At 37.0% G+C, this 27,642-nt stretch overlaps 1 protein-coding gene across 1 annotated transcript; it reads left to right on the forward strand.

Moving 5' to 3' along the window:
- The first annotated feature begins 505 nt into the window (after positions 1-505).
- On the forward strand, positions 506-27,417 carry LOC133561980 (metalloreductase STEAP4-like). Its single transcript, XM_061915740.1, has 10 exons — positions 506-888; positions 2,974-3,081; positions 13,665-13,735; positions 13,812-13,899; positions 18,623-18,901; positions 18,976-19,070; positions 19,148-19,258; positions 20,569-20,611; positions 20,687-20,851; positions 26,700-27,417. The coding sequence occupies exons 1-10, from the start codon at positions 673-675 to the stop codon at positions 26,949-26,951; spliced, it is 1,428 nt and encodes a 475-aa protein (XP_061771724.1). The 5' UTR covers positions 506-672; the 3' UTR covers positions 26,952-27,417.
- Positions 27,418-27,642: the final 225 nt, after the last annotated feature.

Consider the following 27,642-nt stretch of genomic DNA (forward strand, 5'->3'; position numbering starts at 1 on the left):
TTTTTAAGTTATTATGCCATGATTTTACCCATCTGGCCCATGTGGGAAGAGATTTTCCTCAATGCGGCCCCTGAGCTAAGAAGAGTTTGACATCCCTGAATTAGTCAGGGACCAGTCGTGAAAGTTTGCTTGCCCCTTCTACCAAACATGACTTGTTGCACACGTGTTAAAGTCATCAGGCGTTTGCTGATGGGGGTTGCTCAGTCCAGAATAGGAGGGGGTTGGTAAATTCCATTTTGTTGACATATTATATCACGTTGGCTAATGTTCAAGATGAGATCAGCAGAACACTCACGTTGTGCTTGGCTGAGTCTTTCGAGTGGGAAATGCTTTTAATTCCCCTAAATGCGGGAATTTCGCAATTGTGAGGAAATTATGTTGTTTTTTCAGATAGGGCAAGACGACCTGCTGGTGTCTCAGTTTTTTTTGTTCAGTAGACACACATTTGCCATGGACTTTCCCAATTGGGAAAGACTTCACCCGAAGCCCATCCTAAAATGGGAGGGGGCAAAGGCAAACACATGAACTCCACCGGCAGCATTGCAGGTCAACATGGTCGAGCACATGAGAGACACATAGTCGCGTCTCAGATGAATTATGTTGCACTGAATCCAAACTTTTTCCAGACTTAAGCATCGGTAGATATCGTTTACCGTATCTGTCAGACTTTCTATGTCAAAAGAGGTGAAGCCAGAGAGCGTGTCACTGCGTCCTCTGGGAGGAGGAGCAGCAGCAGTCATGGCGACCTCGGAGCAGGACCCGGTATGCATTTTTGGGACGGGAGACCTGGGACGCTCCCTGGGTCAGCGCCTGCTGCAGACGGACTATAAGGTGGTGTACGGCAGCCGCAGACCTCACAGCTGCGGCCCGTTGCCTGAAGGAGCTCAGGTAACCCACACACACACGGAGCAATTTGTTTTCACCCTTTCCATCTTGGTCATTTGCAGTTGAGCAATGTTGCAAAAATCCTGTGGATTTGGAAACGTGTGACTTTTTAGAAAGACACTCTGAAGTTGTTAAAGCAAATATCCCGCAGCATTAACCCTTGTGTAATGTTCATATTTTTGTTACTCAACCAGTGTTTGTGGGTCTGATGGACCCGTTGCATTTTGTGGCTTTTAATGATTCACCATCAAACACTTTTATGTTAAAATATTGAACAGATGTTTCCTTATCCCAATAAACATTTGTTTATTAAAACTGAGACTCACCGACTTTGGCTCATTTTCTGTGAAGAACATATATCAGAATACATACTGTATTTAATGACCACACACCATACATCCCTCCTACACATTTCTTTTACATATAAGATGTCCGGGTCCACTGGATCCGGGGCTAATAAAAGTGTGGAAATTGATGTTCTGTGTACACACACACACACACACACACACACACACACACACACACACACACACACACACACACACACACACACACACACACACAGCAGGCCTAGACAAGAGGAGGGCAGAGTGTAGGTACACAAAACATCAGAGGGTCTAACGTGCGAGAAAATGAGAGCAGACAGTGTTGACACACAATGTTGCAACCTTGTGTGGGAACCGCACAAGGTTGTTTACCTTATCCCAATAAACATCTGTTCAGTATTTTAACATAAAAGTGTTTGATTGTGAGGCATTAAAAGCCACAAAATGCAACGGGCCCATCAGACCCACAAACGCTGGCTGAGTAACAATAATATGAACGTTGCACAGAAAATTTCTCTGACAGTTTCTGCATCCCACAGGGATTCTTCTTTTGTGTTTCTGCACCTGCGGTTCCCACACAAGGTTGCGACATAGTTTGTCAACGCTTTCTGCTTTCTTTTTCTCGCACATTTGACCCTTTGATGTTCTGTGTACCTACACTCTGTCCTCCTCCTGTCTAGGCCTGCTGTGTGTGTGTGTGTGTGTGTGTGTGTGTGTGTGTGTGTGTGTGTGTATGTGTGTGTGTGTGTGTGTGTGTGTGTGTGTGTGTGTGTGTGTGTGTGTGTGTGTGTGTGTGTGTGGTACACAGAACATCAATTTCCACACTTCTATTAGCCCCGGGTTTAGTGGACCCGGACAGCTTATATGTAAAAGAAATGTGTGGTGTGTGGTCATTAAATATGTATTCTGATATATATTTTTCACAGAAAATGAGTCAAAGTCAGTGAGTCTCAGTTGGAAAAACTAATTAATTGTATCATTTTTCTTTAAATAAAAAATTAAAACGGACCACACAAGGGTTAACATCCTAATATGTTACAAATGCAGCCAATTTTAGCTTACATTTAATAAGTTATGTGCTTTCATTTTCCTTGCGTAGATCTTTTTTAGTGCATTTATTGTATTTATTCATACGTTCTCATATTGTTATATCTTTATTATAGTCAATAGTCATGCTTTTGTTGTTTAACAAAAGACACAAATTAAAAGGCTAATAACAAATAAACCTAATATTTATAGTAGCAATTAAAAAAATAATAAATACAATTTGTTGTTAGGCCTGAATAAAATGACATGAGTGGGCGTGGCTTACATGCTCGGCGCAGGGGGATGGCGGAAAGTTAGCGGTTTATAGAGAAATAACGTTAGCAACAAAATCACTTCAGATAATACAAAGAGTAAAAAGTGATAGTGATAGAAAAAAAAATATTAGCAGAACCTTAAACTTTTAAGGTCATATTCATGTAACACAACACAATATATACATAACGTTTTTGTAATATGAAGTTGTTTCTATTTAGTGTTGAGCTAATACTACTTTGTAAAAAAAAACCTCTTCTTGTGACCAAATAATTTGTTCATATTTATATTTTAATGTTATATAGTGTGTATCCTTTTGCAAGCATAACAATAAACCTGTGTTAAGATGATTATGTTGTTGTTTTTTTCTTTGTTTGTCCTTATCGTGGTTATTGTTTGTCATTGTTTCCAATCCATTGAGGACTTGTGTGTACTAATGTTAAGTTCTGTGTGTGTCATTTAGGCGTTCAGTCATGCTGACGCTGCCCAGTTGGCCAGTCTGATCTTTGTGTGCGTACACAGAGAACATTATGAGTTCATGGAGACGCTCACCTCACAACTGGAGGGAAAGGTATTTTTTTATGGTTTTTTGCTTTTACATATGCAGGGTTTCCCCCGAATATATTTGGGACCAAGGCAGGAAAAAGATGTTTACACTTTTTTATTCATGTGAAACAATTTTCATACTTTCTTTAATCAAACTACATTACAATATGAACAAGATATTTAACACTCTACCCAGTAGCGCAAGGGTCGGGAACCTTTTTGGCTGAAAGAGCCAAGAAGCCAAATATTTAAAAAATCTTTTTGCCATATAATATTTTTTTAACACTGAACACAACTAAACGCGTGAATTTTTAAGTAAGACCGACATTTCTAGAGTATAATAGGTCTCTTATTCTTTGTAATAACATTGTTATTCCGAAGCTAATTGTGGAGGGGGCGTGGCCTGCAGGCCTGCAGCAAAGCGGGGTGTTGCCAGGATCAGCCTCAAAATCAGCGACATGTGCATAGATGGCCCACCCGGGCCTTGTTATCCATTCACTTGTTGCTCTGTTATAAGCAGCAGCCAGGAGGAGAGACGGGGTTAGGACTGGAGCCAAAACGCGAGCCAGAACGAAAGACAAAAAACAGTGGGAGAGTGGCCGTGCGCAACCCGAGGGTCCCTGGTTCAATCCCCACCGAGTACCAACCTTGTCACGTCCGTTGTGTCCTGAGCAAGACACTTCACCCTTGCTCCTGATGAGTGCTGGTTAGCGCCTTGCATGGCAGCTCCCTCCATGAGTGTGTGAATGTGTGTGTGAATGGGTAAATGTGGAAGTAGTGTCAAAGCGCTTTGAGTACCTTGAAGGTAGAAAAGTGCTATACAAGTACAACCCATTTATCATTTAATTGCTGGAAAGCAACTGAGAGACTTATTGAAAAATAAAACAATATTGTAACCTTGAAACAGGCTCTCATGTTGGTGCTTGGTGGTCTGAAGAACCCCCAGGAGGGCAAGCTCCACATTAACTAATAATAAATAAATAACTTCTTACCATTAACGCAACTTCTTGAACAGGTGCAGTAGAAAACGGATGGATGGATTAAAAATGCTTGAGAATGTTTTATATTTTGAAACGTTATTTTTAACACTCAGATTACAAGTTGAATTATTCATTACTTTTCGTGTTAAGCAATGTCAGCTCAGATTTATTCGAGAGCCAGATGCAGTCGACAAAAGAGCCACATCTGGCTCTAGAGCCATAGGTTCCCTACCCCTTCAGTAGAGTGTTGAATATCTTAAAATATGTTTTGTGGCAAATCCAAGTTTGAACACAGTGTGACACAGAGTGGCGCATTCCATTATTTTCAGCAGGCTGCAATGCAAAATGATTACTCTTCCTGTCACGCGAAATCCACCCAGGAATGGGCCAATATGAATTTCTTCCCTACTGTATATTGTTATCAATGATGGAGCAGTAAACGGCTACAAATACATTTGCGTTTAAATGTCGTATGAAATCCTTTTTCATTCATAAATTTACATGTTACATGCGCTTCTTCACACAAAACAGGCCAACACACAGCATGTGAGCTGGGTATCGACCCTGTTATATGATATTGACAGCTGCGTCTCAAAAGAGCATGGAAAATCTCAGGACTCAGTGGCCTAGTGGTTAGAGTGTCTGCCCTGAGATCGGTAGGTTGTGAGTTCAAACCCCGGCCTAGTCATACCAAAGACTATAAAAATACAAGACATTACCTCCCTGTTTGGCACTCAGCATCAACGGTTGAATTTGAGGGTAAATCACCAAAAATGTTTCTCGGGCGTGGCCACTGCTGCTGCTCACTGCTCTCCTCACCTTACTCTCTGGGTCAAATGAAGAGAATAATTTCACCACTCCTAGTGTGTGTGAGACAATCATTGGGATTTTAACTTTAGGAGTGTTGTTGCTTATTTCTTAGCTGGAGGGCAAACCAGTCATTTACAACATTATATTATTTGACAATCTTTCACATTTTATGAGATATTAAATTTGGCCTTTTTATTGGCTGTAAGCTATAATAAATGCTTGGTGGTGTAACGGTATGGCAAAGGGCATAGGTGTGATTCACAGCCAGGGATGCGTCAGGTAAACCATTTACGCCATTGGCTCCTGACAGGGAAAAGCCGAAAGTGAAATGAAATTATCTGAGCGGTATTATAAATCTGCTCAGTGGCCTTGTGGTTAGAGTGTCCGCCCTGACCGGTAGGTCAGGAGTTCAAATCCCGGCCGAGTCATATCAAAGACTATAAAAATGGAACCCATTACCTCTCACTCAGCATCAAGGTTTGGATTTCGGGGTTAAATTAATTAACTAGTGGGTGGAACAAGGGGATGGGTCAAATGCAGAGGATAATTTCACCACACCTAGTTTGTGTGTACCTATCAGTGGTACTTTAACTTTAACTTCCTCTCAAAATAATTAAGAAAAACATTCTTGAAATATTTCACTTTGTATAGTGAATCTGGGCAACAGGCTGGATCAGTGGGTATAGCTTGTGCCTCACAGGGAGAACGTCCTAGGTTCGATTCTCGGGCTCTGGGTCTGGAATTTGCATTTTTTCCCTGTGACTGCGTGGATTGACCCTCGTGTGTGAATGTGACTGTAAATGTTGTCTGTCTATATGTGTTGAACAGGCGTCTTGTCCAGAGTGTACCCTGACTTCCGCCCAAGTGCAGCTGGGATAGGCTCCAGCCTCCCCCTGACCCCGATAGATGGATGGAAAATGGATGGATGGGTGCAGTGAATCTGTAGAATACGAGTTTCATCATTTGGCTTGATCTACTGAACAGATGCACTTTTCAATGATATGTTGAAATGGTATTTACAGTATGTTGATATAAAAGAATACAAAATAGCTGTGAAAAAAAATGATTTTTTGAAAACATTTTCCTTTAATCGGGTGCTCCACCGCCAAGAACCCTCTTTTCTTTCACGCACAAACAATATTTTATCTACAAGAAAGGCACACGTTTTATACATATTTGCTCTCAATGCAAATGGTTTAGCAGTAAAAACAGCAGATGGAGCTTGAAGTCACCAGGATGCGTTCAAGAACACTAATGTAGAAGGTTGCGGTATAGAATAACCAATGTAAGGTGAATTCTATTGCAACAACACATCCTCAGTAGGGTCAAATTAACCGGTCTCAAGACAGTCTAAAACCGGCTAACATGTGTTATTTGCACTTTAGTATCACACTAACATCCATCCATTAATCCATTTTCTACCGCTTGTCCCTTCCGGGGTCGCGGGGGAGGGGTGGGGTGGGGCCTATCTCAGCTGCATTCGGGCAGAAGGCGGTGTACACCCTGGACAAGTCGCCACCTCATCGCAGGGCCAACACAGTCAAATTATATTTTACGTCGTAGTTCATCATATTTTACATTACAACTGCTTTTTTTTCTTAAAGGGGAACTGGATTGTTTTGTAAAATGTTGCTCATCGTTCACAATCATTAGTAAAGACATGACGACGGATGTATTTGTTTTTTAATGCATTCTAAATAATAACTAAATGCGATCAATAGTCCGCTTACAAAGGAGCCTACGGGAGCCGTTCAATTCTGTCTGTAAAGCCCTTAAAAATTATTCAAACACCTCCATTAAGGTTTTATATACATGATGTAAATATATATGTAATGTAGTAATGATCACATTTATAATAATATTAAACATTTTGATCAATTTTAACAAACGCGGTGCATTATTTTTTTTAAATGCATCACGTTTGCTTCTTTTTTTTTTTTTTTACAAAATCACTGATTTTTGCTCACTCCAGAGTTTATCAGAGTCAACAAACATAATAAAACATCACTGACTGTACAATGTCTGCTGTCATTTCGGATGCTGTCTGCTGGGATGTTCATATATTACTATTTAAATGAAGAATGTCTCATAATACTCGCAAAGAAAAGGGATGGGTAAACAAGCGTCTTTCTGTGTCATTCTGGATCTGAACTTACTCTCAAAGTTTACCAACTTGTGGCAATACGTCCTCGTTCTTCTAATATACAGGTTAGAGGCATTATTTATGATCTACAATAAACTTCTACAAACAGGGAAGCTAGGACGCAATGTCAACATTGGCACACAAGCTCGTGATCACGGCGCTGCTATAAATAGTTTGTCTGCCTTAACCCTTAGAATAACAATATCAATAATACTTGGTTAATATTCAGGTCACGAAAAGTAGATTGAGTTTTTGTGGCGCTTTTTGGATGGTTAATTATTGGGTTTTATGGGCGGAATAGAGGACCTCCCATTGGCTATGCTGTGAGCTGACTTTTATTCACGTTTATTTACGAGTTAGAATACATAAAAAATAAATACCTCCGTCATCGTCCTGAGTCTGCTGCTGTTCACATTGATGACTCCTGACTGCTGCGCCAGGTCAACTACTAACCACATTGTGAAGTATGCGGACGACACGACAGTAGTGGGCCTCATCCCAGACAATAACGACATGGACTACTGGGAGGAGGTGAAACATCTGGTTGCCTGGTACAGAACCAACAACCTGGTCCTGAACATCGACAAGACCAAGGAGATCATTGTTGACTTCAGGAAGCACCAGTCCAGCCACGCTCCACTCTTCATCAACGGCACAGCGGTGGAGATGGTGAGCAGCACCAAGTTCCTGGGGGTGCAGATTACTGACAATATAACCTGGTCCCTACACACTGGAGCTCTTGTAAAAAGAGCTTAGCAGTGCATGCACTTGTTGCGTCGGATGAAAATAGCACAGCTCCCTTCCCCCATTCTCACCACATTCTACAGAGGAACTATAGAGAGCCTGCTGACCAACAGCATCTCTGTCTGGACTGGAGCCTGCAATGCCTCAGACTGGAAGTCTCTCCAGATAGTGGCGAGGACGGCGGAAAAGATTATCTAGACTCCTCTTCCTCCTATCCAGGAGATCGCAAAAAGCCGCTGCCTGACCAGGGCTCAGAAAATCTGCAAAGACTCCTCCCACCCCCACCAATAACTGTTTTCACTGCTGTACTCTAGGAAGAGGTTCCGCAGCCTCCGTAGCAGAACCTCCAGGTTCTGTAACAGCTGTTTCCCTCAGGCCGTAAGACTCTTGAACGCATCATAATTAAATTATCCCCTCAACTCCCACCAAAATGGATTAACTCGCTGGAATAATAAAGACAAAATAACATACATCCATAAACATGGACGCACATGAAAAAGTGCAAAGTATTTATCTGTACAGTAATCTATTTATTTATATCTGCACCTTATTGCTTTTTTTTTTTTTATCCTGCACTACCATGAGCTAATGCAACAAAATTTCGTTCTTATTTGTACTGTAAAGTTCAAATTTGAATGACAATAAAAATGAAGTCTAGTCTAAGTCTAAGTGTAAGTCATGTCTTTCATAATGATTGTGAATGATAGGCAAATTTCCAAAAAGAAGTGTAGTTGGTGTGTAAGTCTACAAATGCAAAATATCATTGCAATTGACCAAGAAAAAACATCTTCCTACTACATGAATTCACATAAATGGCAAATATGTTGCATTACTATACTCTGGAAAAAACAAACATTTTTGGTCATCAATTTAGGTTGTAGTCGCTTAATAAAATATAGAAACATAAACAACATAACATTAAAAGAAATAAATAAATAAATACAATATTATATTATTGAAATAATAATATTCAGGAGTAGTGTAGGCCACAGTTCAGGCCTGCTCTCCTTGTTGGTAGGCCTACAATGATTAGTCAGTTTGAAAAAAACATTGACAAATATTTGTTTTTGTTGACCAGTCACTTAGTAAAATTGTAATTGATAGACCGCAGGAATGTTGGTGCTTACACTTATATTACTATAGGTGAACAACCTTAACCTTATCATTTTTACAGGATAAACTTGCACTCTAAGTCTGTTGATGTATTTTTCACTGTGGTTGTCTAATAGGCAAGGCACGTTTATTTATAGAGCACAATTCGTACACAAGGCACAAGTGTTTTGCAGAAAATTATAAGAAAGCAAAAATACAAATATACAATCATAATTCAAAATAAAATCAGAAAAAACAATAATCATAAAAAACAATCATCATTTTAATAGATGTGTTTTCAGGCTGGATTTGAACATTGCCAATGCTCAAAAAAGCCCGTCTCACATCTTCAGGGTGTAATAATTTAAAACCATAATTTTTTTCTGCAATTTATTGTTGCGATCTGCTGCTCAGATCTTCACGTGTTTGTTTTTTCATTCTCAGTCTGACCCGTTTATTTCCTGTTTTTGTCCATCACTATGGTTACACATCAGTCCACCTGTTAGTCTCGCCCCGCACACCTGCTACTAATTTTCACCCTCCTATTTAAGCTCACCTTTTCTGTTTACTCATTCTCGGATCCTAATTTGCCCACGCGCATCAGTGACGACTCTCATCCTTCGTATGTATTTTCTCGCTAGCTCTCACGCTAAGCCACTTTATATTCCAGCTTTCATGCTGAATGTTTTTGTTTACTCTTTTGTGTCCTCGTACCAAGTTTTAGTTTTCCTTGTGTTTTATCCTAGCTTTCACGCTAGCGTCTTTTGTTTACCTTTTCTCTTTACATCAGTGTTTTTGTTCATAGCCTTTTGTTATTAAATAAATACCTTATATCTTACCTTTGCTGTGTTCTGCTTCGATGCATCCACGGGAAAACTACACCGGCATTACCATGCCGAAGAAGAGTCTTCACATTTATGTTTCTTTGGTTACAAAGGAATTTACAATAACTAGTTAAAATCAAGTCACAGATTCATAGTCATACTCAAAGGTATACAGTACATTATAAACAATAATCGTTTGACTAGTCTATTTATCAAAGAAATAATCGTTGAGTAGTCTACTATTAAAATAATTATTTGTTGCAGCCATAGTTAATGGCTTCAGTACCATTTTTTTGTTTATTTAAAATAACCCATTTATTTTGTTTCATGTTTCATCAGCTAGTGCATTATGTTCAGATAAATCATTACAAATATTGAAAATGCTGAAAGTGCACCTTCCTATGAAAAAACGACATCCTTGTATTTGGGAAACAAAAACAAATTTTCAAGTTTAACTATAAAATATTATTGCACTTCAAGTGATTCAACCTCCATTGCAAATTGCATTTACCGGTAATAGTTTCCAAATGTACACACATGAAATATTTGTAAATCTAACACTCTTTTTGTTTAGTTTCTATTTTGTTTGCATGTCTGCATTTAGGATAGGAAAGGATAGACTTCGGTCATCCTACAATGGGGACATTTTGTAGATACAATGGAGATTTTACATACAATGAAAAGAAGTTAAACCTAATAAAAGACAATAAAAAGCTAAAATGAGTAATAACAATAATAACAACCCTAGTTGTTACTGTATAAAGTATTAAATACATATTGCACATTAAACAATTGCTCTATGTACAGATTATAAAAACACTGTCATCCTAAGACTCATATTGCATTATATTTCAATGGCAAGAAAAAAAAAAGATTCAAGTCTTTAAATTAGGTTGTGGTAGAGTCTTATGGCTGTGGGTAGAAATGTAGTGGGTTGTGTCATCCTAATCGTGCACTTCCATACTTACAATTTGCATATTGCACTTAAGGTGCACAATTGTGTTCACATTGAGGAATAGGGCAACATTCCGTGCACCGCCAGTATCTGGATGTTGTACGCAACACACCACAAATGGCGAGTGTGCAGGGATGAAGCAAAACCCCTCTCAATCAGTGCCGTTTTACAGATCAGACTTACTTCAGCGTGTTCGATGTCCAATTAATAAAAAGAGAAGAAGAGGACATGGGTAAATATTGTTATTGTCAAGTGTGCATTGACATTGTCAAAATGTGCGCCCCCAGGAGTTAAGTACACAGTGTACATCAGAGCTACTCAACTACATAATGAATAGGGCCCAAAGGCTCAGGGGCCCGACATCGAAATGTGGATTTTTTTGGTCAGAATATGCCTCAAAGGGTTATATTATTTTTGAGACTGTATTTACTTACTTAGTTGTTCATTATTCTGCCCTCGCTACATACTTCCAGCATGTGCAGTGAGACAGATAGTCAACATCAAGAAGAAACAGAAGCTCTAGATGTTTTGTTAAGGACTGATGTTCCTTCTTTTGAATTATTTTCCTTCCTCAGTTCAATTTCTTTACACATCTTTCTTCATGTAGGTTTGTAAAACTGAAAGCATAAACATAAAATACATTTTACAATAGTATAACATCTATTGTGTGTTTGACATACATAATGTCTATTGTGTACATTTCATAAAAATAGGTTATGTGTAAATACATTCACACAATAAATTACAGATGTTTACATACATAAAAATTAAACAACATCGACATCTAATTTAGCGCTAATTGTATTAAACAAGCTTTTCTTGCCAGAGAGTTACTCAGTCAAGAAACAACAACACGACCACAACAAGACATCACAAGTCAACAATTTCAATACAAAACAAAGTAAATATCATAATGCACAATATCTACTTATAAAGATTTTACCAAGGTTTGTAATGAAGCTAACATGTGGATTTCTCTGTTGTTGCTGCTTGTAAGGGACAGTGTGTCCATCGCTTAATCAGTCCGACAGGATTGATTGATTGAGACATTTATTAGTAGATTGCACAGTACAGTACATATTCCACACAATTGACACTAAATGGTAACACCCGAATACGTTTTTCCACTTGTTTAAGTCGGGGTCCACGTTAATTAATTTATGGTAAACAATTACTGCTGTTAAAAGTCAGATTTTCGTGATCTAATTAGATTTTTTTCCAGGGACGATAGTGCCGTCTTTTGTTTTAACAAATAGTCTTCCTCTACTCACCCCACTGCTGCTTCATTGTGACACATATACCTTGCGGTTACCCCCTGTGGGGTGGCGGGAGTACTGCACACATGAGCAACCTTAGTTTGAAGGGTTTCATCAAGCCTATTTGGGTGCTGATGTGACCCTTGTGCTGCGAGTTCATTTGGCTCTGCGTACCTAGCGTACATTGAAATGTAAGACATACTTGCCAACCCTCCCGAATTTTCTGGGAGACTCCCGAATTTCAGTGCCTCTCCCAAAAATCTCCCAGGACAACCATTCTCCCGAATTTCTCCCGATTTCCAGCCGGACCTGAGTAAGGACAGCCTGTCGTCACGTCCACTTTTCCTCCATATATAAACAGCGTCACGTTATAACATCTACGGCTTCTGGAGAGTGCACAACTGCACACACAACAAGAAGGAGACTATTATGTATGTCTCCGTTATCCATAGGTTTATCTATAACCCATAAAGTAGCCAGGCACAGAGCTATTTCTCAGCGTGTGTTTATTCCAGTCGGCACATTAATATACTTACACACAACATCCGGAATCCCATCGTGCATTGATTAAGAACTACGGCAAGTAGTAATGTCCAAAAAAAGATAGTGACAGAGAAAAGAACGAGGATGGACAATTCAACCCTAAACCCACTCCTTTCCTTGAAAATAAATGTCACTAATGCTGCCCATACCTATGCTCCTTCAAATGATTTGCTACTGGCTGCAAAGCATTGCACTTTCAAATACAACAATGAGTAGAGAGGAGTGTGCATGTGTGTAAACATACACACACACACAAATATATATACTGTATGTGTGTCAAGACTAGGACTATGGTGTGGATTGTTTTCCCGAGGTGTGAAGCGACTGGATAGGACATGGCGTGAAGGTAATGAAATCTTTTAATTTTAACACTCAAAAGTACTACAAAAACAAAGGGTATGAACAAAAATTCGCACAAAGGCAGAACTACGGACATAAAACAAAACTTGCAAACTATGGCATGTATAAAGAAAACTTACTTGGAACGAGAAAAGAGCATGAAAAAGAGCACCATGGATCATCAGCATGAATAACAAGGGTGTATAGAGGGAGATGTCGCCAGGCTCACTGCCTGGCAACTGCAGGCTTAAATAGTGATGTGGTGATTGACAACAGGTGCATGAGTCCAAATGAATCAGGTGCGTGACATGAGGACAGGGGAAAATTAATGGGTTGTCATGGAAACAAAGCAGGAAGTGAAAAAACAGGAACTGAAAAAATCCAAAAATCAAACAGAACATAGCCAAACTAAACATGATCACCAGGACATGACAATATGTATATATATACATATATATATATATATATATATATATATATATATATATATATATATATATATATATATATATATATACACAATAAATTAATAAATACTTGAATTTCAGTGAATTCTAGCTATAAATATACTCTTCCCCCCTTAACAACGCCCCCCGGCCCGCCCTGCCCACCTCAAACCCCCCCCTCAATCTCCCGAATTCAGAGGTCTCAAGGTTGGCAAGTATGGTGTAAGAGTGGACATATGCAAACTAAAAAACACGGTCAAGACTAAATAGGGTCTGCTTCTGCGTACTTCTTTTTCGGACATGTTGAATTGTGTAAGTGATGTCCGCCAATGTAACAAATAGCAACCTATTAACTAGAAGGATACAAACTTACATTTGCGACTGCACGTGCCTTTTCTACCCTAAGGTTGTGTCATATTTTATGAATTGTAGCTCTTTTTATTTGCTTATTTTCCCAACCTACCCTTGGCCCAAAGGTGCTGGTGGATGTCAGCAATAACCCTGAGAAGAATCTATACCCGGAGGCCAACGCTGCATATCTGCAGAGGTGAGCACCGCCGAAGCATGCAACTTTAACACAAGGCCGTCTTATGTTTGGATGGCCAGCAATGTTTGCTTTCCAGACTGCTTCCTGGATGTCAAGTGGTGAAAGGCTTTAACACCTTGTCTGCCTGGACTCTGCAGAATGGACCCTCGGATGCCAGTAGACAGGTACAAGGCACCCTCTGCTTTGGAAAAGTGCTTACCACAAACTGATTTTCTCCGCTATGATAGAATGGTAACCAAGTTGAGTTAACGCAGTTTATCGGATTTTAATCCAATAATATTCCAAGGTCAGAGCGTAGTGAAAAGCCATTGGCAAGGTGTGATGTGTTCACGCAGAGGCGGGGTGCTGACCAACAAGTTAAAAATAATGGTCTGTGTCGAACTGGAAAGAATCTCCGTCCAAATTGTATTATTAACTTGTTTTGAAGTTTGGATCAAACCAATTCCACGCGACAGCGGCCAAATCTGAGGAGTCTTTGCTGCGAGGGCCACGTCTGATGTATCCTTGAATCAATTAACTCAAAGTCACTCTTGGATCTGACCGTCCAAGACCACGTTTCGCTTTCTCGCTCTGTACTACGAAATGGCAGCATATGTTGGCGTTTGTTGTTTTAGTCCAATCGTTTGAACATTCCCATAGGACTGTGAAAGCACATATGTGCGTGTCTGTGTGTGTGTGTTTGCGTGTGTGTGTGTGTGTGTGTGTGTGTTGGTATATTTGGAACACCGTTGACCAATTGTTGTTAATTTATTGGCTTTCTTCAACAAAATAAGAACATTTTCCTCCTTGAAGATTTGTCAAGTATTTTAATTGTATGTACTCCCAAGAGACAAAAATGTATTTTCATAATTAAATCACAGAATATTACACACTGGCAACCACGCAAATGCCAAATGAGATCCGATAAAAGGGCTGATATCAAAAATCTGCATTTACAAAAAGTATATTCCTCAGTTTTGATATATTTCATAAATAACAGGAACTGTTTTAGACTGATAATTATATTTTTTGGAATGCTAGGAATACATAGAGGAGTCCAAAACAGGACAACACTTAGTGACTAAAAACAATATAAGTTGCATTACTTTCTTTCTCCAATACAATCTATATTATCCAAACTGGTATAAACATTAATTAGGAGAGTAAATAATACAGAATATATCATAAATGTTACCTTAATAGATAACAAATAAAAATCAGGGTACATTTTTAGACAATGTGGTACTCATTAGATATTTCTAAATTGTTGAATTCAGGATGTGTGGTATCAGACATAGTATTTAGTTTTTAGTACTTAGTATTAATTAAGTAATAATAATGAATACATTTAGGGTCAATAATACTAAACATCATGGTAGTTTTGTTAAGTAATAATAAATGAAAACATTGATTAAATTATTTCAGAAACTGGCAATATTCAATAAATAATAACAACTAAATGATTTCAGGATAAAAGATATATAATATATTATGGTAGTATTTATTAGGTAATACTACAAATCCCGTTTCCATATGAGTTGGGAAATTGTGTTAGATGTAAATATAAACGGAATACAATAAGTTGCAAATAATTTTCAACCCATATTCAGTTGAATATGCTACAAATACAACATATTTGATGTTCAAACTGAAGAAAACTTTTTTTTTTTGCAAATAATCATAAACTTTAGAATTTGATGCCAGCAACACCTGACAAAGAAGTTGGGAAAGGTGGCAATAAATACTGATAAAGTTGAGGAATGCTCATCAAAAACTTATTTGGACATTCCACAGGTGTGCAGGCTAATTGGGAACAGGTGGGTGCCATGATTGGGTATAAAAACAGCTTCCCAAAAAATGCTTAGTCTTTCACAAGAAAGGATGGGGCGAGGTACACCCCTTTGTCCACAACTGCATGAGTAAATAGTCAAACAGTTTAAGAACAACATTTCTCAAAGTGCAATTGCAAGAAATTTAGGGATTTCAACATCTGTGGTCCATAATATCATCAAATGTTCAGAGAATCTGGAGAAATCACTTCACATAAGCGGCATGGCCGGAAACCAACATTGAATGACTCTGACCTTTGAACCCTCAGACGGCACCGTATCAAAAACCGACATCAATCGCTAAAGGATATCACCACATGGGCTCAGGAACACTTCAGAAAACCACTGTCACTAAATACAGTTTGTCGCTACATCTGTAAGTGCAAGTTAAAGCTCTACTATGCAAAGCGAAAGCCATTTATCAACAACACCCAAAAACACCGCCAGCTTCGCTGGGCCTAAGCTCATCTAAGATGGACTGATGCAAAGTAAAAAAGTGTTTTGTGGTCTGACTAGTCCACATTTAAATTTTTGGGGGGAAACTGTGGATGTTGTGTCCTCCGGATCAAAGAGGAAAAGAGCCATCCGATTTGTTCCAGGCGCAAAGACGAATAGTCAGCATGTGTGATGGTATGGGGGTGTATTAGTGCCCAAGGCATGGGTAACTTACACATCTGTGAAGGCACCATTAATGCTGAAAAGCACATACAGGTTTTGGAGCAACATATGTTGTCATCCAAGCAACGTTATCATGGATGCCCCTGCTTATTTCAGCAAGAAAATGCCAAGCTACGTGTTACAACAGTGTGGCTTCGTAGTAAAAGAGTGCAGGTACTAGACTGGCCTGCCTGCAGTCCAGACCTGTCTTCCATCTAAAAGGGGTGTCGCATTATGTAGTGTAAAATACGACAGCGGAGACCCTGGACTGTTGAACGACTAAAGCTCCACATAAAACAAAAATGAAAAATAATTCAACTTTCAAAGCATCAACAATTAGTTTCCTCAGTTCCCAAACGTTTATTGAGTTTTGTTAAAAGAAAAGGTGATGTAACACAGTGGTGAACATGACCTTTCCCAACTACTTTGGCACATGTTGCAGCCATGAAATCCTAAGTTAATTATTATTTGCAAAAAAAAAAATGAAGTTTATGAGTTTGAACATCAAATATCTTGTCTTTGTAGTGCATTCAATTGAATATGGGTTGAAAAGGATTTGTAAATCATTGTATTCCGTTTATATTTACATTTAACACAATTTCCCAACTCATATGGAAACAGGGTTTGTAATACATTTAGGGTAAATTATACTGTACCCCGCCTTCCGCCCGAATGTAGCTGAGATAGGCGCCAGCACCCCCCGCGAACCCAAAAGGGAATAAGCGGTAGAGAATGGATGGATGAATGGATATATCAGACACTGATGACATTCATTAAACAATAAACTATTACATTCAGGAAAATTAAATCAGTCCTGACAATAGTATTTATTAATTACAAATAAATGTATCAATGCAGGCTTAATAATATCATACACTGGTAATATTCATTAATAAATAAATACATTCAGGATAAATTATATCAGACATTATATTAGTAGGGCTTCACGGTGGAATAGGGGTTAGTGCATCTGCCTCACAATACGAAGGTCCTGAGTAGTCAGGGTTCAATGCTGGGCTCGGGATCTTTCTGTGTGGAGTTTGCATGTTCTCCCCGTGAATGCGTGGGTTCCCTCCGGGTACTCCAGCTTCCTCCCACCTCCAAAGACATGCACCTGGGGATAGGTTGATTGGCAACACTAAATGGGCCCTAGTGTGTGAATGTTGTCTGTCTATCTGTGTTGGCCCTGTGATGAGGTGGCGACTTGTCCAGGGTGTACACTGCCTTCCGCTCGATTGTAGCTGAGATAGGCACCAGCGCCCTCTGCCACCCCAACGGGAATAAGCGGTAGAAAATGGATGGATGGATGGATTGTATTAGTATTTATTAAATAAATTAATCAATTTATAGTAGATAATATTAAAACTAGTCATATTCAATAAATATTAAATAAATAGATTTATGATAAATTGTGGTAGTGTTTATTAAATATTAATAAAATAATACATTTAGGGGAAAGGTAATCAGATAATATGATATTATTTATTAAGTAATAATACCTAAATTATTTTGGGTATATGATAATAAGTAATAATAAATGAATACATTAAAAAGAAACACTGGTGATATTTATATTTAGTAATATGCGAATACATTCAGGGTGAATAATATCAGGCAGTACGGTAGTATTTATCAAATAATGATAAGTGAATACATTAAAGATGGATGATATCAGACAGATAGTTCTCAGCATTTGCTTCATATATATACTTTGTGAACAAATGATGGTACTGTTTCTCAAACTGAGTCACATTAGTGTATTTTTGAGATCCTGGTTCAATTAATTGTCAAAAGCTAAGAAACACAACAAAACATGTAAGCAGTCAAATTCTGTTTTAATTGATGTGGTGATCAGGTGCGTTTTTTTTTTCAAATAAAATTATTTTTTTCTATACAGTGTGATTGAAAAATGGCTGGCAAATACTCAGTTTTGTTAAATTATAATATTTTGAATATGTTTTGTGTGCAATGATTTTAAGAAAGGATTTGGTCTAAAATTAAATAAAAAATCTTCAAAAAAGCTTTAGACTGAGACTTAAACAACCGTTATTGATCCACAAGGGAAACTGTTCCACACAGTAGCTTAGTTACAAAGGATGAAAAGGGTAAGGATGCAAAGGATAATGCAGGTATAAAGTAGACTAAAAATGTACCATGGTAGCAATATAAAATATAACATATGTAATATGTACGTAGTATATATACAGGATATAATATATACTAATATGTTGTATTGTATAATATTCTATATATGTTTTTTATTATTACTTTATTTACATCCAAACAGTGTATTAATAAACTTGCTATTTTACTCTAGCATCACTGGGAGTCATCCGGGATTCCCAGCTTGCCTTGCAACAAAATGTTGTACATAGTTGTTCAAATGAAGCATTACCCATTTATTATAAATGAATGATTTCAGGTCTACCTGTGTGGGAACAGTGTAGAGGCAAAGCAGGCGGTTGCAGAGGTGGCCACCAAGATGGGTCTCACAGTTCTGGACAGGGGGTCTCTGTCTGCAGCCAGAGAGCTGGAGGACATTCCTCTGCAACTCTTCCCAGAGTGGAGGCTGCCCCTCCAGATCACCGTCGGCCTCTTGGCCTTCTTCTTCTTCTATCTGCTTATCAGAGACGTCGTCTACGCCTATGTGGATCAAGGGAAGGACGTCTCTTTCAGAATCATGGTGTCCCTGGCCAACAAGGTGAAGTATTGCACATTAAAAACAAAGTCCATGGTCATGTGGACCAACTTGTAACTGAAGTGTGTATCTTCCAGGTGTTTCCCATCGTGTCACTCATCATGTTGTCCTTGTGTTACCTGCCCGGTGTTATCGCTGCCTTCCTTCAGCTGTACAGAGGAACTAAGTACAGGTGAGTGAGACATTATATCTGTAGGGTGTTATAATTAGAAAAAAGTATACAGGTGCATGTGTGTGTGGCTGTTCCAGGCGCTTCCCGGATTGGCTGGACCGATGGATGCTGTGCAGGAAGCAGTTGGGACTGTTGGCACTCGCCTTGGCCTTTCTGCATGTGCTCTACACTCTCATCATCCCAATAAGGTGATTCATAAATGGATTCACATTTTCATATTAAAATATTGGAAAGGTCTCGCCACTTTATATTGACGTTTATTATTGTTGTTAGGTTTGAGGGAAAAAAACAAAAACACACGTTGATTTGGTGTCATGATATTTAAGTATTTATTTAAGTATAATTTGTTTCCTTTGTCTTATTTTGAAATGTTTCCCTTTTTTTAATTCACTTTTTTTGTGTTGTGTTCTTTGTATACATCCTTCCTTTTAAACACTAAAAAAGGCTCTTTGTTTGTTTCACACTATTCTTATCTTTTAACATTTAACATTTTCAAAAAATGTTAATATCTTTCATATAATATATAATATAATATATAGTAATATATATTAAAATTCTCATTTTATTGTTATATTTTTCTTCCCATTGTTGCTTTTTAGTTTTAATTCTTATTGTAATATGTTTCTATTTTGTTTCTATTTATACCCTCATTATTTACTTTTTACTTTTTAAATTGATCTCAACTCTGTACACTGCTGCTGGAATTTAAATCTCCCTGAAGGAACCCTCTAAAACAGCCCTTCAATTTCGTACTAATTATGTTGTCCACATTTGATAGACAACGAAATATTGTTTTGAATAGTTATTGAATTTTGTCTTTTTTTTTTTTAAATATATTTTGAATAGCATTTTTTTTATAGTTTCTTTCATAAGTGAAAAAGCGATCTATTTATTATTTTATGTTCTTTATTTAGTTTTTTCCCTCATCCAAGTTGAGTATTCAAACGCTGTTGCCATTCTTTACTTATTGATGGTTAAGTTATATTTATTTTTTACATTTGTGCAAGTGTAAAAAAAAACACTTGAATATCTTAATTGTTCTTCCACATTAAATTAAATTTGGTTACGTTGTGTTATATATATACATAGATATATATATATATATATATATATACACACATTTTGATTTAAATCTTATTTTCTATTTTATGTTCATCATTTTTTAACACTTGGTTCTTTATTCGTATTTCTTGTTTCTTACTTTTTTCCTCACTGGAAAAAGTGTCAATGTGTTATTTCACATTCTTCAATCTTTCTTATCCCTATTATAAATTGGCAACACACTATGAAAGCATGGAAAGGGGCCAGTATTAAATACATTATTCTTCTCCAAGTGTGATCATGTGATTTTGATTCATGTAACTTTTTTGTTACTGAATGAGGTCACATTCATTGTGTGAGGAAGAAAACAAATACGTCTAAATACAATCTATGTATACATGTTGCCTGTGCATTATCTTGACAGAGTTGAATGACTTAGCCTTCCTAACTTTTACAGATATTATGTGAGATACAGGATTTCGGACCTCATTGTCACAAAGGTAATAAATGTTGATATTTAGTTACGTTGAAGTAAAAATTACAACACCCCTGTTTTGTGCTGTTGTCTTAATAAGATCCGGATGAACCAAACGTCAGAGTTCGACAACACTATAGCCTGGAGAAGTGACTCTTACTACTCTGTGGGCATTCTGGGGTTCGGCCTGTACGTCTTACTAGGAATAACATCGCTCCCGTCAGTTAGCAACGCTCTCAGCTGGAGGGAATTCAGCTTCATACAGGTAGTCACTCAGTATTGTTTGTTTGTGTGTGTGTGTGTGTGTGTGTGTGTGTGTGTGTGTGTGTGTGTTTGTGTGTGAGTGTGTGTGTGTGTGTGTGTTTGTTGACTCTGAATACAAAGGTCCAGTGTACTGAGTGTAGACACATTGCGCAAGCCTTGGGCAAAATCCCTGCATCCTGTGTATCTTCAACACTGCCAGTCAGAACTGAACCAGGATTTTTACCACTGAAGCGTTCAAGATGTTATTTCACTCACAAGCCCACCAACAGACTTGTCATTATGCAACTGTCTGTGGCAGCGTGTATGCGTGTGTGTGCGTGTGTGTGTGTGTGTGTGTGTGTGTTTGTGTGTGCGTGTGTGTGTGTCTGTGTAATGACACAATCCTATATTATGACCTGAGCTGAAGAGCTCAGGTCAGTTGTAAGATTTTCTCATTAAGAAAACATAGTTACACTTTATCAAACACACAGACTCATGCACAAATTAGAGCTTTAAAAGACACTAACTACAATTTTTTTTCTTTTTTTTTGGCACATTTGGTGATTTTTAAAATGTGTTAAAATATGTCTAATATATGTCTAATATATTTAATATCACAATGTTACTATATTATTAACATTTCCTTCAAACACACTGGTTGATATTTAACTTGTTAAAGCATGTTATTATTAATAAAAAAAAAACAGCCCTTCGATTTCATAGTAATTATTTTGTCCACATTTGATAGATAACCAAACATATATATTTTTATATATATATTACATTTTGTCTTTGTTGTTATTTTTTAAAATACATTTTGAATAATATTTTTTCCAATTTCTTTCATAAGTGAAAAAGTGATCAATTTAATATTTTATGTCCTTTATTTAGTTTTTCCCTCATTCAAGTTGAGTATTTAAAGGCTGTTGGCATTTTTTTCTTGTTAATACTTAGGTTGTTTTTTTTGTTTTTTGTTTTTTTACATTTGGGCCAAAGTAAAAAAAAAAACACTTGGATATCTTAATTGTGTTTCCCACATTCAATTCCTTAGTGTGTTTCCTTGTTCTTTATACTATTTATTCATATATATCCATCCATTTTCTACCGCTTATTATATTTAAAAAAAATAAATAAAATAAAAAATAAAAATAAAAATAAAAAAATATATATATACAGTATTATTTTTTATTTTATTTTAATTTGAATGAATTTGAAGTAAATATTAATAATATAGTAACATTGTAATATTACATATATATACACTGTACATATTTAAACACGCGGTATTTAAAAAAAAAAAATAACCAAAGGTCCAACAAAAAAACAACAACATGTCTTTTAAATTATTACAGCTTTATGCAAGCGATTAATCTCAAAAAAATATCGCATTAATCATGTATTGGCGTAAATTAGCGACAGTTTATTTTGATCGCGGGCGCTCCTTTACCCTGACTGTGAATGTTTACCTGAAAGGCTGCAGAGGTAGTTGTAGGGCCAGTGATCAGGTCAGTGCATATATCAATGCAGAGATGATTGGAATGACGTTAGATACATCTGTTAATAGGTTTTTAGCAAATAAATGATGTGCATTCAAGTGAAATGTAAAATAAAATGTCATTCTGACAAAATTGTGTTTATATCAAAACGCTGGGGTCTTTTTTAAGTGAATTTGAATGATGCAAGCAGGTAATTTACTGTGATTAATCGTGAATAATCAAAATTGTAATAAGGTGATTAATATGATTTTTTGTTTAAAATATCGTTTGTCTGCACTAAAGATTGTATAATTACTTCCCGATTGGCTGGGATAAATACGTTTACAACCCTATGGTATTTTTGGTATATTTCCTCAACTTTACTATTCATTAAACATATTTTTGGTTTTATTGTATTGCCACTGATCTGTGACATCTGTTTTTTAAATAAAGTGTTTTTGATATCTTTTAGTATTTCAGACGGTTCAAGTTATTACTTTTTATGACCTTTTTTTTTGTTAAATCTTTGATTCCTTTAGTTTCTGTGTTGGCGGCCTCCAGGGTTTTTAAAATCAATTCTTTACTTTAGACAGTTTTGTCTTCTTGACAGCTTTTTGATTCTAGCCGTCAGCTCCAAAGGCTATGTGGGTGTTTGTCTATTATCATTATTTGTGCTACCACGTCAGTATGAAAAGTTCTAATCGATTTTTGATTGACCAGAAGATTGTCAGTAAGGCCACTTAAGTGAAATCAAGCCCATTTCTTTACCATTTATACTGGCATTTTATTTTGAAATGCGAAATACTTCCCAGCCTTGTGTAGCCCACAGAGTTGGCAGTCGTTGCAGCACAAAGGCACTGAATGTGAAAACAAACTAGCACATTGTTGGATGTTTCAGTCACATTACTGCGACGCTAGATGAGCCAGCTTGGACGCAGGCTCACACCTTAAAAAAAAAAAAAAAAAAAAGCCGCAACTCGACTGATGATTCCCCAAAATCATCCGTGCTTGAAATAATTGAAAAGGCACACTTGGTATCCGCTTGAAAAGTTTGCCTGCAGGTAATAATACTTCACTATTGTGCGGTAAAAATGTGTTGTGTACTGACACTAATTGCGCTTGGTGTGGAAAACCAGGGATGTATAATATAATAATAAACTGCAGATTTTTTTTTAAATGGGCTGTGAGTAATGAGGACTTTACATTACAGGCGTAGGGTTGATAAACAAATTTCCACATGCCTTTAATTAGAACTAATATTTATAAAGTGCAGTTGGCTGCATTTTCTTACCCTGGTGGACCTTTTCCTGTATCTTAATGCATTACAAACATAATCAGACCCACTATATGAGAAGCAAATCATTCATAAATGTAACTGGGTCATACAGTATGAAGCTCATGCTCTCATTCCACAGCCTTTCTTTACTTTTACTCCAGCAAAAATTAGAACAGTTTAAATGTTAAGTTATTCATCAAATATAAAATCCGGGGAATAGATTACCCTTGGTTACTGGCTTGGACATAAAACACTATACTTAATTCCATTATCTACTAAGTTATTCCTTAATCTACTAAATATTGTATTTATTTAACCACGATGCAATGTTTCTGTCAGGTTATTCATTATTTATTTATGTACAGTATTTTTCGGACTATAAGTCACATTTTTTTTCATAGTTTGGCCGGGGGTTTGACTTATACTCAGGAGCGACTTATGTGTGAAATTATTAACACATTACCGTAAAATATCAAATGATATTATTTAGCTCATTCACGTAAGAGACTAGACGTAGATTGTTTGGTAAACGTATAGCATGTTCTATAAGTTATTATTATTTGAATGACTCTTACCATAATATGTTAGGTTAACATACCAGGCACCTTCTCAGTTGGTTATTTATGTGTCATATAACGTACACTTATTCAGTCTGTTGTTCACTATTCTTTATTTATTTTAAATTGCCTTTCAAATGTCTATTCTTGGTGTTGGATTTTATCAAATAAATTTCCCCCCAAAATGCGACTTCTACTCCAGTGCGACTTATATATGTTTGTTTTTCCTTCTTTATTATGCATTTTTGGCAGGGGCGGCTTATACCCCGCAAAATACGGTACTTCACTTTTTTGTTGTTATTTTAAATTGTTTTAAGTAGGAAAACACTGCATCATGGCATCAATGATATGAGAGAGAAGAACCTCGCTTTGGGTCAGGCCCTTAAAATGAAGAAGGGAGTGGATAAAGCAGTGGTTTTCAACCTTTTTTCAGTGATGTACCCCCTGTGAACATTTTTTTAATTCAAGTACCCCCTAAACAGAGCAAAGCATTTTTGGTTGAAAAAAAGAGTTAAAAAGTAAAATAAAGCACTATGTCATCAGTTTCTGATTTATTAAATTGTATAACAGTGCAAAATATTGCTCATTTGTAGTGGTCTTTCTTGAACTATTTGGAAAAAAATATATACAAATAATTAAAAACTTGTTGAAAAAAAAAACAAGTGATTCAATTATAAATAAAGATTTCTACACATAGAAGTGATCATCAACTTAAAGTGCCCTATTTTGGGATTGTAATAGAGATCCATCTGGATTCATGAACTTAATTCTAAACTTTTCTTTAAAAAAAAGACATCTTTAACATCAATATGTATGGAACATGTCCACAAAAAATCTAGCTGTCAACACTGAATATTGCATTGTTGTATTTTTTTCACACTTTATGAACTTACATTCATATTTTGTTGAAGTATTATTCAATAAATATATTTATAAAGGATTTTTGAATTGTTGCTATTTTTAGAATATTTAAAAATAATCTCATGTACCACTTGGCATACATTCAAGTACCCCCAGGGGTACGCGTACCCCCATTTGAGAACCACTGGGATAAATTGTAGAATGGATGCGATGGAGCAAAGCACACTCGTTAAAGATTTGATTGCGACAGGTCTGCGCATGACACCCAGATGTACAGTAGCTTCAGCACACAGTAGCATCAGGTGGTTGTCTTTCTGCAACCAAAGAGGGTGGAGGTGGGTTTGGGATCCCGCTGTATGAAGAAATGACACAACACTACAACTCTAGCATCATCATCATCATAACGTTCACCAACAAGAAATACAAAATAGCATTTCTGAAGGAGAGAAGCAAACTGAAAGGAACAACAACATGAACATCCGAAGAGTGAAAAAATCTTGTAATGGGGAAGCTCGAAGAGACATTCTGCTTAAGGCCCCAATTTAGCTATGGGCGGATCTGTATGCGGCTACACGTATGATATATTAAAAGGGAATTGTATAAATCAAATATTAAAATATGTCTCTTGAAAAACTGCGATGAGGTGGCAACTCGTCCAGCTGAGGTAGGATCCAGCACCCCTTACGACCCCAAAAGGGACAAGCGTTAGAAAATGGATGGATGGATGGGTGTCTTGAAAAAAAAAAGTGCATCATACTTAGTATGTGTAACATTCACATTTGAACCAATATGGTACCAATTCCTGCCACCTGGGTATAAATACCGGAACGCAACAGTACCAATTTTAGGTACTTTTGTGTGTTAACAAAATATAACTTTTTTTTATATATATACTGTAAGTATATATTCTATACATTCGTAACAAAATTACATTTTTATTGCAAAATTTAAAATTAAACAAATTATTTATTGTGACATTTCTGAGTCTCAATTACAGTTGCAAGTCAAAGATGTCAGATGGCAGTAGAGTATAGTTGATTATTGTATCTATTGTTTACTCTTTGCTGTCTAGTCTTTTGTTGTGTCCTAAAAAGTGTTATTATTGTAAGTATTATACTTATTACGCACCAGCTGTTTGATTGTGACTTCTACTTCAGTTGAATTTTTCAATAACACATTCGGAAGTGTTGAAATTGCCATGTAAAATCACTAATGCTAATCAGTAGCATTTTAATAGTAAAGCAAATGTATATTAGCATCAAACTAGCACATTTTTGGAAAAGTTGAGCCTTACTTTACTTACATTTGAGCCTTTTTTGGGACAATATCTTTGTTGGCATTAAAAACTGCAACATTACCTAAGGATAGTTTGGCTGAGTCCGCTCTCAGTGGTGCTTTAGTGATCACCAAGTGCCAAAGTGCAAAGAGTTCGCAACCTGGCGTGCCGTTACGCGCAACTCAGGTACAGTAACATGAAACCAATAGATTTGACATGGATCGGTGCCTGGTAGAACCGGCGGGATTTGTTTGGTGCCAAAAAAGTACCGGATTCGGTACCCGTCCCTACTTAGTAGCCTATTGAACCACTAATTAAAAAAAATAATGAAATAAAAAAAAAAAAAAAAAAAAAAAAAAAATATATATATATATATATATATATATGTTTCTGAGTTGGTGACATCCCACTTCCTTGTTTTCTAGTCAAAGCTGGGTCACATGACTTTGCTCCTCTGCACCCTCCACACCTACCTGTACGGCTGGGACAGGTTCCTTTACCCCTCCATGTACAAGTGGTACACTCCGGCGGGCTACATGCTCAGTCTGCTGGTGCCCACTGTGGTGCTGACGCTGAAGCTGCTGCTCCTCCTGCCTTGCGTGGATCGCAGCATCAACCGCATCCGCCGTGGCTGGGAAAGGACCGACCTGGACGAGGAAAAAACCCTTTTGGCGTAGAAAACATGAACAAAACACTTACAGTTCTTAGTTGGAATTACTGTGTCTATTGAAAACATATTTTATACTAGGGGCAGTGCCCCATTAGAACCAGTAAATGACATTTCAGTGCCAAAAATATGTTGTTTTTTCTATTGTGATTTTACTGTAAACTGAATGAATTAATACACAAATAATCTAGTACTGCTTTTAGTTTGTCGTGACCACAGTCGTGATGACAGTATCTTACAAGCTATAGCACCCCATTAGAACCAGTAGATGACATTTTAGTGCCAAAAATATGTTGTTTTTGTCATTGTGATTTTACTGTAAACTGAATGTATTAATACACAAATAATCTAGTGCTGCTTTTAGTTTGTCGTGATCACAGTCGTGATGACAGTATCTTACAAGCTATGGCACCAGTCACTCTTTACTCAGTAGCTTTTGAAAGGGTAAAATAATAAAATAATGATGTACAATTGAACCTTGGTTGTCTTTAGCAATTTGTCTCATAAGGTCAGGCAGGGACCGAATATTACACACACACATCAACACACTCGGTATGTTTACACACATTAAAACATACACTGAGTCTAGTTTTTTAAAACACATACAAGAAAAAAACCCCAGGACAACACACTTATCAGTCAGCTCATTTTTAAATGTTATTTTGAAAATGAACTAAAATTGGTGCAGTTCCGTACCAGTA

The sequence above is a fragment of the Nerophis ophidion genome, linkage group LG11 (genome assembly GCF_033978795.1).
Source record: "Nerophis ophidion isolate RoL-2023_Sa linkage group LG11, RoL_Noph_v1.0, whole genome shotgun sequence".
Classification (NCBI taxonomy): domain Eukaryota; kingdom Metazoa; phylum Chordata; class Actinopteri; order Syngnathiformes; family Syngnathidae; genus Nerophis; species Nerophis ophidion.